The 14186-nt window shown below is 41.9% G+C and overlaps 1 protein-coding gene across 2 annotated transcripts in view; it reads right to left on the reverse strand.

The window, feature by feature from the left end:
- LOC134211472 (uncharacterized) overlaps positions 1-14186 on the reverse strand; it is a 107275-nt gene that overhangs the window by 26881 nt on the left and 66208 nt on the right. For both annotated transcript variants that reach the window (XM_062688354.1, XM_062688353.1), the window contains exons 5-11: positions 4310-4484; positions 4149-4232; positions 3578-3711; positions 2906-3042; positions 2538-2771; positions 1899-2061; positions 1542-1707 (exon numbers count right to left, since the gene is read on the reverse strand). In XM_062688354.1, coding sequence (XP_062544338.1) covers positions 1542-1707; positions 1899-2061; positions 2538-2771; positions 2906-3042; positions 3578-3711; positions 4149-4232; positions 4310-4484 — 1093 coding nt within the window. The remainder of the gene's footprint in view (positions 1-1541; positions 1708-1898; positions 2062-2537; positions 2772-2905; positions 3043-3577; positions 3712-4148; positions 4233-4309; positions 4485-14186) is intronic.

The raw sequence follows: 14186 nt of genomic DNA on the forward strand, positions 1-14186 counted from the left end.
ATAACTTCCGATCCCATAGTCCGCCCTGGCCAATTTTCAATAGGAAACAATGGGAAAGGATTCTGCGTCGAATGCAATTTGTTGCGAGCAAATCGGTTGAGGATAAGTGCCCGGAAAATGAGTGACATTTTTTACGCGATTTTTACGTATAAATTTGTATTTTGGCCATAACTTCCGATCCCATAGTCCGACCTGGCCAATTTTCAATAGGAAACAATGTGAAAGGATTCTGCGTCGAATGTATTTTGTTGCGAGCAAATCGGTTGAGGATAAGTGCCCGAAAAATGAGTGACATTTTTTACGCGATTTTTACGTATAAATTTGTATTTGGCCATAACTTTCGATCCCATAGTCCGACCTGGCCAATTTTCAATAGGAAACAATGGGAAAGGATTCTGCGTTGAATGCAGTTTGTTGCGAGCAAATCGGTTGAGGATAAGTGCCCGAAAAATGAGTGACATTTTTTACGCGATTTTTACGTATAAATTTGTATTTTGGCCATAATTTCCGATCCCATAGTCCGACCTGGCCAATTTTCAATAGGAAACAATGGGACAGGATTCTGCGTCGAATGTAATTTGTTGCGAGCAAATCGGTTGAGGATAAGTGCCCGAAAAATGAGTGACATTTTTTACGCGATTTTTACGTATAAATTTGTATTTTGGCCATTACTTCCGATCCCATAGTCCGACCTGGCCAATTTCCAATAAGAAACAATGGGAAAGGATTCTGTGTCGAATGCAATTTGTTGCGAGCAAATCGGTTAAGGATATGTGCTCGAAAAATGAGTGACATTTGTTACGCGATTTTTTCGTATGCATTTGTATTTTGGCCATAACCTTCGATCCCATAGTCCGATCTGGCCAATTTCAAATAGGAAACAATGGGACAGGATTCTGCGTCGAATGCAGCTTGTTGCGAGCAAATCGGTTGAGGATAAGTTCCCGAAACATGAGTGACATTTTTTACGCGATTTTTACGTATAAATTTGTATTTTGGCCATAACTTCCGATCCCATAGTCCGACCTGGCCAATTTTCAATAGGAAACAATGGGAAAGGATTCTGCGTTGAATGTAATTTGTTGCGAGCAAATCGGTTGAGGATAAGTGCCCGAAAAATGAGTGAAATTTGTACGCGGTTTTTACGTATAAATTTGTATTTTGGCCATAACTTCCGATCCCATAGTCCGACCTGGCCAATTTTCAATAGGAAACAATGGGAAAGGATTCTGCGTCGAATGCAATTTGTTGCAAGCAAATCGGTTGAGGATAAGTGCCCGAAAAATGAGTGACATTTTTTGCGTCGTTTTGTGCGCACACACACACACACACACACACACACACACACACACACACACACACACACACACACAGACATCACCTCAATTCGTCGAACTGAGTCGATTGGTATATAACACTATGGGTCTCCGGGCCTTCTATAAAAAGTTTGTTTTTGGAGCGATCATATAGCCTTTACCGTATACTTAGTATACGAGAAAGGCAAAAAGATAAGGAATTTAGATTAAACACAAACTACTCACTTGCAACTGTAGCGGCTTCCCTTTTAATTTTTTCGTCATCATCTTCCTCTTGCAGAACTCGCAAGGATTGGAACAGGCTTATATTATCAGATAATGTGGAATTGGTTTCCTGCTGGACCTCTCGCTTGGCAATTCCTTTGAGATTTCTCCAATGGCATGGTTGGCTCTGTAGAAATTTCAAAAATATTATAAAACATATTTTCCAGACTCTCGTAATACTGATCGCATTCTCCAACAATTTCTTAAATATGAATTTATAACATGGCAAAGTTATTGATCTCACAATATAAGTGTTCTGCTTTTTGTAATATAAGAAATGTTAGTGAGAATGTTCAGAACGGGTTTAAAAATAGTTACTGGACATCGTCCGTGGCACATTCGGACATCACATTCGATGTACAGAGCTGGAGACCCGGTGAATCTGAATGTTTTCATATAGGCGTAGACTTGTGTTTCGTAGAGTCCTCCATCAGACCAGCTACCGCGGAACCTCGAAATCAGTTTATCGTCAACAGGGCACCTGTACATTGGAAAATATATCATAATATCAAGTAGGTTCGTCTAGACGAACGATTACATCTTCTTCTTATATATAAAAATGAAATGGTCTGTGTTCGTATCCGCATAACTCGAAAACGGCTGGATGGATTTTTTCATTTCTTCAGCAGAAACATTCGTTATAGTTTCCGACGGGTTTATATGATATTTCCTAATGGGAAAATTACGAGTAAAGTTGAGCAAACCGTGAATAACTAAAATTGTGTTTCCTATGCGAACTTTGCATAGGCAGTTCAGAATGCACATTCTCGCCTACTATGCAGGACAACGTCTGCCGGGTCAACTAGTCTGAAATGTATTTCCAACATTCGTCCTGTCCTTATGAAGTGAAAGTCTTATAGTACCCACCTAATAACTGCTAATACGCTTTATTAAGGTACCTTTGTCACAGATGTTAAGACAGTCAAGCCGTGAAATATTAGACTTCTTCCGACTTACCCATACTCGTCGATCAATTGAATTTTCTTATTGGCTCCGTTATGTGCAAAACAATCATTCACTACAATGTCGAAACCGTCGTATTTGCTTCTCATGTAGATAATCAACGTCAAAGGATCTCCCACGCGCACTGGACCTGTCACCCGGGCACCATTAGTTCCATATCCATTCCGTATTTCCATGTAGCATTCGGGAGGGCTCAGTGTAAAAACTACGGGGTTTCCGGTTGCAACTCTAGAAGTTTCATTATTTTGTATTTCATTGTATATCGAATTTTGAACATGATTTTAACATGGCAAACCCGTGGAAGCCAATATATTACAATTTGTCTGATTATATGTAGAATAGCGAATAAAAAGCACACTCACTCAACGTCGAGAAACGGAAAGGTAACGGTTTTCCAAAAGTCATACCCATACTCGCATGTTACTTTGAAGTGCTCGTCGAACTCTTCCTCGATCAGCGGATTGTACTGTACCGTTACTGTATTCCACATAAAGTTTTTCTGCAATCGATTCAAAAAACAAAATATTAATTCATTAGCATTAGCATTAGCATTGAGCAATTCGCACAAATTCGTAGGTGGTACAAGTCAAGACTATTGTATGAGAGTAGCATCACTTTCATCCTTTACCACAGATATTGATTTGGGACTAATCACTATCTCTTAGATGGAAGCAATGCACTCTCCAATAGTCGAGATCTGTCCTGGCCACGTCCTTGCGAATGCTGAGGAAGGGGAAGGATGGTTAGTTGGACACCTACTTAAGAAAGGCAGAGAACTCTACGACCTCTCATAGATGCCACGGGAGGTTTTGGGATTGTGTGGGAGGTTATAACAGTAGGAATCGTTTTGGTAGAACGTGAAACACAGAAAGAACTAAGATAGAAATACAAAGTAGGAAAGGGACGAGCCTGGAATGGAATCCACGACCTCCTGCTTATAAGGCAGAAGCGGTAGCCACTAGACCACCGAGCTCGTCCTTAAAAAAAAAAACAAAATATTAATTCATGGTCAGATAATCTATGTTGGTACTTACGGTTGGATTCTTGCGACTGTCGTCGCCGTTAGCGTTCTTTCCCAATGTACCACATCGGTTCAACTGGATCAGGAATTCGTAATAGTCCCGTCCGGAACCGTTGATGTACATACAGTCTGGATCGTACGCATAACCTGGCGATATGGAATAAACATCATTGGTCAGAATGTTTTCATTAAACAATGTTTGAACATAAATAAAGTGATGTATATAACGGATTAAATGTGGCTGCCGTATTTCATATTGGCAACAAGGGTTAAACAAGAATTATTTGAAAAAAAAGACAAAGCGAGTGGGGCTTCTGTGTGCGATCATGGAGAAGTGATGGGGAAGGGTCGGCAGAAAGCCATTTGGCTGAATGCCACTAAGCCGAACAAACCATTAGGCCGAAACCCATCTGGCCGGAAGTCATTTGGCCGAACGTGTCATCCGGACGAATATGTCAAGATCATTTGGCCGAAAAGGCCATTTGGCCAAATAGGACATTTGGTATAATCAGTTTTTTCTCTGTTAATCACAATTTGTGTTGCTCATTGTCATAGGAAATATGTGTTGTCATTTTTTCACTCACCCGATGAGTACAACAATCCGCTAAAGGAGCCATTGAAACCAATTCTTATTTTCATGTAATCGTCCTGACATTCTGCTTCAATATCTGAAAAATAATAATATCCATCAGTTATAAATTTCTCAGTAATAAACAAAAAATGAACGTTAAATATTGATCCATACGCTGAACTCTCGTGTTGTTGAACCGGTGCCGCCGATTGTAGTCCCGATCCCAAGGGTCCGGTCGCCAAGCCGGATCAATGTCACTTCCGTAGGCCGGTTGTGGCAACCGTTGATGAGTGGCCGCTTGCAGGGACGTCAGGGGGATGTAACCGGCAGTGTCCGAAACATAGACCACCTGGAATTCGTAAGCCATCATTAATACCGCGATTAGGATCAGGCACCGTATTTGCTCTAATGAGAAAAGTATAACATTTGTGCTCATTGCTGTGGGTAAGTGGGCTGGAGGTGTTGCATGACAAGCTCGTAAATGGCAATGCGAATCAATTAGTCCTCAGTCAGTTTTTCATACTTTGAAGTGGCACACTTCACACCGTCACTCGGCTATGCAGATATGCATGCAGCTGGAGAATTAAGGTGTGTCAGCTGTACCGTTAAATTAAACAATCGTCGAAGAAGGATATTGCGTCAGGTTGAAAAGCGTGGGTTTTTTTGTGGCATCCACACTTGAGGGAAAATTAAATGCATTCGTACCGGCTTTGACCGGTTGGAAGGAAACGCGGTGCCTTTTGCGATGACATTGAACCAAATAAATCAACTCGCAACATTCAGCTGACATACGAAATGTGGAATTGGATGCTTTTAATTTCGAGTGCTTGTTGTATATATTAGACGTATTATCATATTTCTGGATAGAAAGAAGCAAGAAAGGAAATTCTATTAAAACTACAGTGCCTGGATTAAAAAATTGCATGTGAAATTTAGAGAAATTTCTCGATATACGATAGATAATAGAACTAGAACGACTGCAGCATTTTATATAAAGAATTAAATATTAGAATCGCATATCATTAAACCTTTGGCTGGTTTGTAATGAAGAACTAGTTCAATGAATTAAATATGTAATGTTGTCATAAAACAAGTTTATACTATTCCATTTAGTTCCACCACTTGATTGTTACTTTAACAGATATGTATTTCGACCTTAACAGTAAGGCCGTATTGAATGTCTTGTACTTGACTCGACGAAAAAAGATTTTAATCCATGTAAATGTAAATAAAGGTTTGTTTTTGGCTGTTGTTGGAGAGTAGTGCAAAGGGTCGTAACTGAACGTCTTTCAGCAAATAAGGGTTAAAACTATAAAAGGAATTATTTTGCCTTTTAGAGGAGGTCAGGTCAGTTTCTGCTGCTATTTCCAATATTGACTGCAGTACTGACAAAATCTCAACGCTCGCAAACAAGACTTTGGCGGATGAACTAGCAGAGGAATCCCAAGACAAAAACTCCACTGAAAATAATTTAGTTGCTGGGGCTCACAATCCACAATCTCCACTCAACATCAAAGTAAAACAGCACCAACCAAACCCATCTCCTGCCCGGCAGAAAATTTCGCCCACCCTCACCCTCACCAATAATCCATTGACTGAAAAGGCGACTAACAGTAAAAGACATCATAAACAAAAAGCTCCACCAATAAGAAGCAAAAACAACGTTACAACTTCCTACACCAGCAAAAACAACAACAATAACAACAAATCTACAGACAAACAGCTGCTCGTAATGGCAAAGCATCAATTTTCCGGACCCCAGCATCTACAGACCACCCAATTGCAGCTCTCTCTGCTCCTGCTGCAAAATCGTTCATCAATTTCAAAAAAGGTGAAACGATAAACCCGGCCAAAAAAACAAAACCCACACCTCCACCAATCCTCAACCAACAGAGTGAACCAAATATCGGAAATCTGCAAAGCCTTCAGCAACGGCACCAGCAACAACAACAACAGCATCTACGACAACAACAAGAACAAAATCATCAACAACACCAAATATATCAGCAACAACAACAACAACAGGAAACACAACTACCGAATCCTGACAGCCAATTTGAGTTAGATCCGATGAGACCACCCATCGTCCGTCTGACTCAGCAATCCACCGAAGGAGACGGCCGTTTCCTTAAAGCCAGACTACGTGACCCGAGGATTATGAAGGTTGTCCGGTTGTTTTTGGCATACATGAAGGACCAGTCTGCTAATGTATGCGTCGAGGGAATGACTCCAACGAGCATCAGGATGCTCCTTGCATCTGAAGGACTGCCGACTGCACCAGAACATCTACATCAAATATTCATCCAAGTACATCAGGAATACGGAATTGGGCCAACAGAAGCTGCAGCTGATCTACAGTCATACCGACAATACCTGTCCAGCGAGCGGACACATCGCCTGCAGCAACTACGGGAGAGCACAACGAGGTACCACTCTCCTTCCCCCGGAAATTTTCGCAAGTAAGGACGCCTTCTTCGGCTGAAGAAAATAGCACTATCTTATCGACCAACGGGGTAAATATTTTAACAACCAGCGTGCTTCCAACAAGTTCTTCATCAAAACAGAATGCCACTGAAGTTTTGATTTACTGTCAAAATTTCAATCGCATGAAAAGCCCAGCTAAAATGAAGGAAATTCATAATAACATCTTAAGCTCGTCCTTCTCGGTTATTTTGGCAACTGAAACCAGCTGGGATGAAAGCGTGAAGAGTGAAGAACTTTTTGGAAGCAGCTTTAACGTATTCAGGGACGATCGCGATTTCTTAGAATCAAAAAAAAAGTCTGGCGGTGGAGTTCTAATCGCAATCTCTAGCAATTTTGATTCAGAAATAATAACTACAAAAAATATAAGAACTTTGAGCATGTTTGGGTGAAATCTAACATTGCAGGAGAAACCCATGTTTTCTCCTCTGTGTATTTCCACCGGAACATGCGCAAACAACTTTATCTTATGAAAGTTTTTAAAAACTGCAGAAGAAATTTTATCGGGACTTCCACCTGAAGTCAAAGTACATATTTACGGAGACTTTAACCAACGTACCGTTGACTTTATTTCGGATTCAGAGAACGAACAAATTCTACTTCCAGTCGCTGGGGAAAATGAAACACTCATGTTTATATTTGACAGAACTGCTAGCCTAGGACTTAACCAAATCAATCACATTAAAAATCAACAGAACTGTTACCTTGATCTCCTACTAACCAATATTCAAGAAGATTTCTGTGTGACTAAATCATTGAATCCCTTATGGAAAAACGAAACATTCCACACGGCAATCGAATACTCTGTGTTCGTTCATGAATATAAAAAACCCAGCGACTGTGACTTTGAAGAAGTCCTTGAATACAACAAAGCAAACTATGACAACATAAGACATAAGCTAAGTAGATTTAACTGGAAGCAAATTTTAGAGAATGAAGGTAATATTGAATCTTCCGTTGATGTCTTTTATAACATTATTTTGATATTATTATTGACGAGGTCCCAAAAAGAAGAAAACGACGGAGCGGAAATTCAAAATATCCAATTTGGTTCAATAGGCAAATAAAAAATTTAAAGAATCGCAAACAAAATTACATAAAACTTACAAGCTAGACAATACGAATGAAAATTTGGAAAATATTTAGACATCTGCGATTAATTAAAACTAGCAATTGATGTAGCATTTGAAGAACACAACACGAAAACAGAAAACGAAATAAAGTCATGCCCAAAGAACTTCTTCAATTACGTAAAATCAAAATTAAAATCAGACAATTTTCACTCATCCATGTATCTAGATGAACGCGTCGGTAATTCCTCGGAAGACATCTGTAATCTCTTTGGAGATTTCTTCCAAGAAATATAAACTACTTTTTCGAAACAAGATCGCGACCTTATTTTTTTGCGCCTATACCAGAATTCTCTATAGGGATCGGTGTTAATCAGCTCATGGTATATGATATTCTAAACGCTTTTTAAAACTTAGATGCATCTAAAGGCCCTGGCCCTGACGGTATTCCACCGATATTTATGAAGAGTGTGGCTAAAGAGCTGACGGCATCTTTGTTTTGGCTCTTCAAATTGTCACTGGAAACCGGAAATTTTCCCAGAGTATGGAAAAGCTCCAATCTTATGCCTATCTTCAAATCAGGCAAAAATCTGACATTCGTAATTACCGTGGAATAGCCATTATCTCTTGCATTCCCAAACTTTTGAATCCATTATCAATGAAAATTATTTTCACAACTTAAAAACAGAATTACGAATAAGCAGCATGGATTTTTCAAAGGTCGCTCTACCGCTACAAATTTAATAGAATTCATTGACTATTCTCTTAATGCAATGGATAATGGTAACTACGTGGAAGCTCTATACACTGACTTTAGCAAGGCGTTTGATCGTATTGACATTCCAATGTTACTCTTCAAATTACAAAAAATTGGAATTGAGCCAGGACTCCTTAGATGGCTTGAATCTTATCTCACAGACCGGCAACAAATAATAAAATTTAACGGAAAGAAATCCAATCCCATTCAAGTCACTTCAGGAGTTCCACAAGGCTCTCATCTTGGCCCTCTTTTATTTATATTATATGTAAAATGACATTACCTTTATTCTCAAAAATATAAAGATTTTAATTTATGCCGATGACATAAAGCTATTTATGGAAATAAAAATGAAGACGATATAATCATATTCCAAAATGAAATACACATGTTCTATACATGGTGCAGAAAAAGCCTATTGCAACTGAATGTTAAGAAATGCAACATAATATCATTCAGCAGAAAAGAATAACACCAAATACACAAATTGTATTAGGGAACAATACTGTAGAAAGACACGAAAGAGTTAGGGATTTAGGAGTGATTTTAGATTCGAAACTAACTCTTGTTGATCACTATAACACAATCATCCACAAAGCTAATAATATGCTAGGCTTTATCAAGCGTCTTTGCTTCAACTTTCAGGATCCCTACACAATCAAAACACTATATATTTCATATGTACGATCTATACTGGAATATTGTAGCATTGTATGGTCGCCTTATACAACCACACATGAAGAAAGAATAGAGTAAGTACAAAAACAATTTCTATTATACGCTCTTCGTAAATTAGGTTGGACGTCATTTCCTCTTCCATCTTATGAAGCACGTTGCATGCTTATAAATATACAAACTTTGAAAGAGCGTCGAGAATGTGCAACGGTTTCATTTGTTAACGATATAGTTTCTCAACGTGTTGATTCAACTGAAATTTTATCGAAATTTAACTTTTACATACCTTCTCGGCTACTTCGACATAGAACATTATTTTTAACCAACCACTGCCGAACAAATTACGCCAAATTTGGGCCTCTCAACCGAATGATGGCCGTTTACAATCAACACTGCGAAACTATTGACTTAACAATGTCTCGGCATAACATTAGACAGTATTTCCAAAGAACAAACATTACAAATTCAGCAATATAAATTCAAAATCAAAATTATACATCACTTTACTAAAAAAACCTATTATTTAATTATACTATAGCATTACAAAACTAACATGTATATGTATATGTACTAGTCTACGTTGGTTGACGAAATAAAATAAATAAATAAATAAATTATTTATTCAGACTAAGGCCGAAGTGGCCTGTGCGGTATATAAGAGTCTTCTCCATTCGTCTCGGTCCATGGCTACACGTCGCCAACCACGCAGTCTACGAAGGGTCCGCAAGTCATCTTCCACATAATCGATCCACCTTGCCCGCTGCGCACCTCGCCTTCTTGTGCCCGTCGGATCGTTGTCGAGAACCATTTTCACCGGGTTACTTTCCGACATTCTGGCTACGTGCCCGGCCCACCGCAGTCGTCCGATTTTCGCGGTGTGAACGATGGATGGTTCTCCCAACAGCTGATGCAACTCGTGGTTCATTCGCCTCCTCCACGTACCGTCCGCCATCTGCACCCCACCATAGATGGTACGCAGCACTTTTCTTTCAAAACTCCAAGTGCGCGTTGGTCTTCCACGAGCATCGTCCAGGTCTCGTGTTCGTAGAGAACTATCGGTCCAATGAGCGCTTTGTAGATTGTCAGTTTGGTACGGTGGCGAACTCTATTCGATCGGAGCGTCTTGCGGAGTCCAAAGTACGTACGATTTCCAGCCACTATGCGTCTCCGAATTTCTCTGCTGGTATCATTTTCGGCAGTCACCAGTGAGCCCAAGTACACAAATTCTTCTACCACCTCAATTTCGTCACCACCGATGCAAACTCGCGATGGGTGGCTCACATTTTCTTCTCTTGAACCTCTTCCTATCATGTATTTCGTCTTTGACGTGTTGATGACTAGTCTGATCCGCTTGGCTTCCCTCTTCAGTCTGATGTAGGCTTCCCCCATCTTCTCAAAGTTATGTGCCATAATATCTATGTCGTCGGCGAAGCCAAATAGCTGGACGGACTTATTGAAAATTGTACCACTCGTGTTAATCCCTGCTCTTCGTATTACCCCTTCCAAAGCGATGTTGAATATCAGACACGAAAACCCATCACCTTGCCGTAACCCTCTGCGGGTTTCGAAGGGATTCGAGAATGCCCCTGAAAATCGAACTACGCACATCACCCGATCCATCGTCGCTTTGATCAACCGTGTTAGTTTATCCGGAAATCTATGTTCGTGCATTAGCTGCAATAGCTGACCCTGATCAATTGTATCATATGCGGCTATGAAGTCGATGAATAGATGATGTGTGGGCACGTTGTATTCGCGGCATTTCTGCAGTACTTGGCGAATGGCGAACACCTGGTCCGTGGTGGAGCGTTCGCCCATAAAACCCGCCTGGTACTGCCCCACGAACTCCCTTGAATTTGGTGCTAGTCGACGGCATAAAATTTGGGAGAGTACTTTGTAGGCGGCATCCAGCAATGTGATTGCGCGGTAGTTGCTACAATCCAGCCTATCACCCTTTTTGTAGATGGGACACACGACACCTTCCATCCACTCCTGCGAAAAAACTTCCTCCTCCCAAATCTTGGTAATGACCCAGTGCAGCGCTCTATCCAGTGCCTCACCACCGTGTTCAAATAGCTCTCCTGGTAGTTGGTCAACCCCAGGGGCTTTGTTGTTCTTCAGCCGGCCAATCTCCTCCTGGATTTCTTGGAGATCCGGAGCCGGTAAAATTCTGTCCTGCGCGCGTTCTCCAAGGTCCATCACCGTCATACCAGTCGTTTCTTTGATCCGGGGGCACCGTGCCAAGTGCAGTGGTTGCGGTGCTACCAATGGCGGATCGAATATCTCTCCAGCCATCTTCAAGAGACGCTGCGTCTAGCTGCTCTTCCGTTGGGAGTGCCACTTCCAGCTGCTGCGCGTATTCTTGGGCTAGTCTACCATCTTGTAGCCGCCCAATGTTAAGCCGCGCCGTCCGACTTCGACGCGTGTTGTACACCGTCGAGAGTTTTGAGCGCAGGCATATTGCAACGAGGTAGTGGTCGGATTCAATATTCGCACTGCGGTAAGTGCGGACGTTCGTGATGTCGGAGAAGAATTTACCTTTGATTAGAACGTGGTCGATTTGGTTTTCCGTTTCTTGGTTAGGTGATCTCTATGTGGCCTTGTGGATATTTTTGCGGGGAAAGAAGGTGCTTCGGACTACCATTCCGCGGGAGGCTGCGAAGTTTATGCATCGTTGGCCGTTGTCATTCGATACGGTGTGTCATTCTGGTCCGATGACCGGTCTATTCATTTCCTCCCTTCCTACCTGTGCGTTCATGTTACCGATGACGATTTTGACGTCCCGCAGTGGGCATCCATCGTATGTCTGCTCCAGCTGTGCGTAGAACGCTTCTTTCTCGTCGTCGGGTCTCCCTTCGTGTGGGCAGTGCACGTTGATGATGCTATAGTTGAAGAAACGGCCTTTAATCCTCATCTTGCACATCCTTGCGTTGATTGGCTGCCACCCTATCACACGATGGCGCATTTTACCCAGCACTATGAAGCCGGTTCCCAGCTCGTTGGTGGTGTCACAGCTTTGGTAGAAGGTAGCCGCTTGATTCCCGCTTTTCCACACTTTCTGTCCTGTCCAGCAAATCTCCTGCAGCGCCACGACGTCGAAGTTGCGGGGATGTAATTCATCGTAGATCATCCTGTCGCAACCTGCGAAACTTAGCGACTTGCAGTTCCATGTTCTAAGCTTCCAATCGTGATACTTTATTCGTCGCCTAGGTCTTTGCCAATTATATCGAGTCGCATTATCTCTTATATTGTTCGTAATTATGGGTTGTCCAGGCGGCTTATTGGGCCTGCGCAAACCTCCTGTCTCATCGGCGGGCCGTCGTTTCAGGGCTGTTTAGCGTCCCACCTAACACCAGGACTTGGCTTGGCCGCTTTGAGCGGCACACGGTCGCTTTGGTGGGGCCTACTTGTGGATACATGCAGCTTTTTATAGGAATTTAACAGGGCCCACTGTCAAACCCCACCACATCCTAGGCAAGCCCCACAACTCGCAGATGGCCTGGGGAGGGATCATCAAGCCCTTGGACATAGTCCCTGCTTCCACAGATGAAGCGCCTTAGTATTTCACGACTGAAATTGTTATCAGCCGTTAGCAAGGATCCAAGGTAGACGAATTCCGCGATCACCTCGAAGGTATCCCCGTCTATCGTAACACTGCTTCCCAGGCGAGCCCTGTCGCGCTCGGTTCCGTCCACAAGCATGTACTTTATCTTTGATGCATTCATCACCGGTTCAACTTCTGTTGCTTCACGTTCAGGCGGGTGTACAGTTCTACCACTCTTGCAAATGTTACACCCGGCTCTTCGCATGACACCTTCTAGCGCAATGTTGAACAACAGGCACGAAAGTCCATCACCTTGTCTAAGTCCCCGGCGCGATTCGAATGAACTGGAGGGTTCGCCCTAAATTGTATGCCGCCTTGAAATCAATTAGCGTTGGGACCTGGTATTCACGGCATTTTTGAAGGATTTGCCGTACAGTAAAGATCTGGTCCGTTGTCGAGCGACCGTCCACGAAGCCGGCTTGATAACTGATTGATAAGATTGTGCACCAACAGCTTGCTTTAAAGCACAACTTGGTTATACAGTTTGTCGTGTACTACAAATATGTGCTTAACCCGGTTCTGGAAAATAGTTTCGTGAAGCTGTACTGGGATCGCGAGATCTCAACGGTTGTCCTCATTCGTGCCAATCGGCCCGATATTGTGGTCTACGACAAAATGATGAAGCAGGTAACCCTCATCGTCATTGCTATATCACTAGACCATAATGTCCAAACAACTTTCTCCAACCACGACTTGGCGAAGGAGTTGAAGCAGATGTGACACCTGGAGGACGTACGTATGATTTCGGTTGTTATCTCAGTAACCGGAATCGCTCGAAATCTCTTCTGAAATCCTTAGGAGAGCTGGAACTCTCTTATCAGCTCCATATCATTTTGGCCTAATGACCCTTTCGGCCAAATGACCCTTTCGGCCAAACGACCCTTTCGGCCAAATGACTTTCGGGCAAATGGTCTTTTCGGCCAAATGGTATATTCGGCCAAACAACTTTCGGCCTAGTGGCATTCGGCCGAACGGGATTCGGCCAAACGGTCCTTCCCCCCATTAAATATTGGTTCTGAAGGTTCCTGAACTAAATAACTAAAACAATCATTTGGAAATTAATTTAAAAAAAATCAGAACATTTGAAAATTGTCTCGACTCCTCTGGGCATAAAAGTATCATCGTCTTAGCCTCATGGTCATGATATACGAATACAAAAATTATAACTTGGCTTAGAAACCTCGTAGTTAATAACTGTGGAAGTGCTGAATGAACACTAAGCTGTCTCAATGGGAGATGTAATGCCAATGAAGAAGAAGGAGTGTCTCCCCCTTACCCTTATATTGAGTTAACTACTGCAATCCAGTTTTGGCCTGTTATTCCGATATTGAATGCTACTTTAGAGACACTGGATAACGCTACTCAAATCTGCTTAAGATTAAAATTTGAAACTTTCTACTCTTAACACGTAATTTCAATTTCACATATTTAAATTTCGAGTATTTGCCATCTTAACGACTTAAT

The sequence above is a fragment of the Armigeres subalbatus genome, chromosome 2 (genome assembly GCF_024139115.2).
Source record: "Armigeres subalbatus isolate Guangzhou_Male chromosome 2, GZ_Asu_2, whole genome shotgun sequence".
Classification (NCBI taxonomy): domain Eukaryota; kingdom Metazoa; phylum Arthropoda; class Insecta; order Diptera; family Culicidae; genus Armigeres; species Armigeres subalbatus.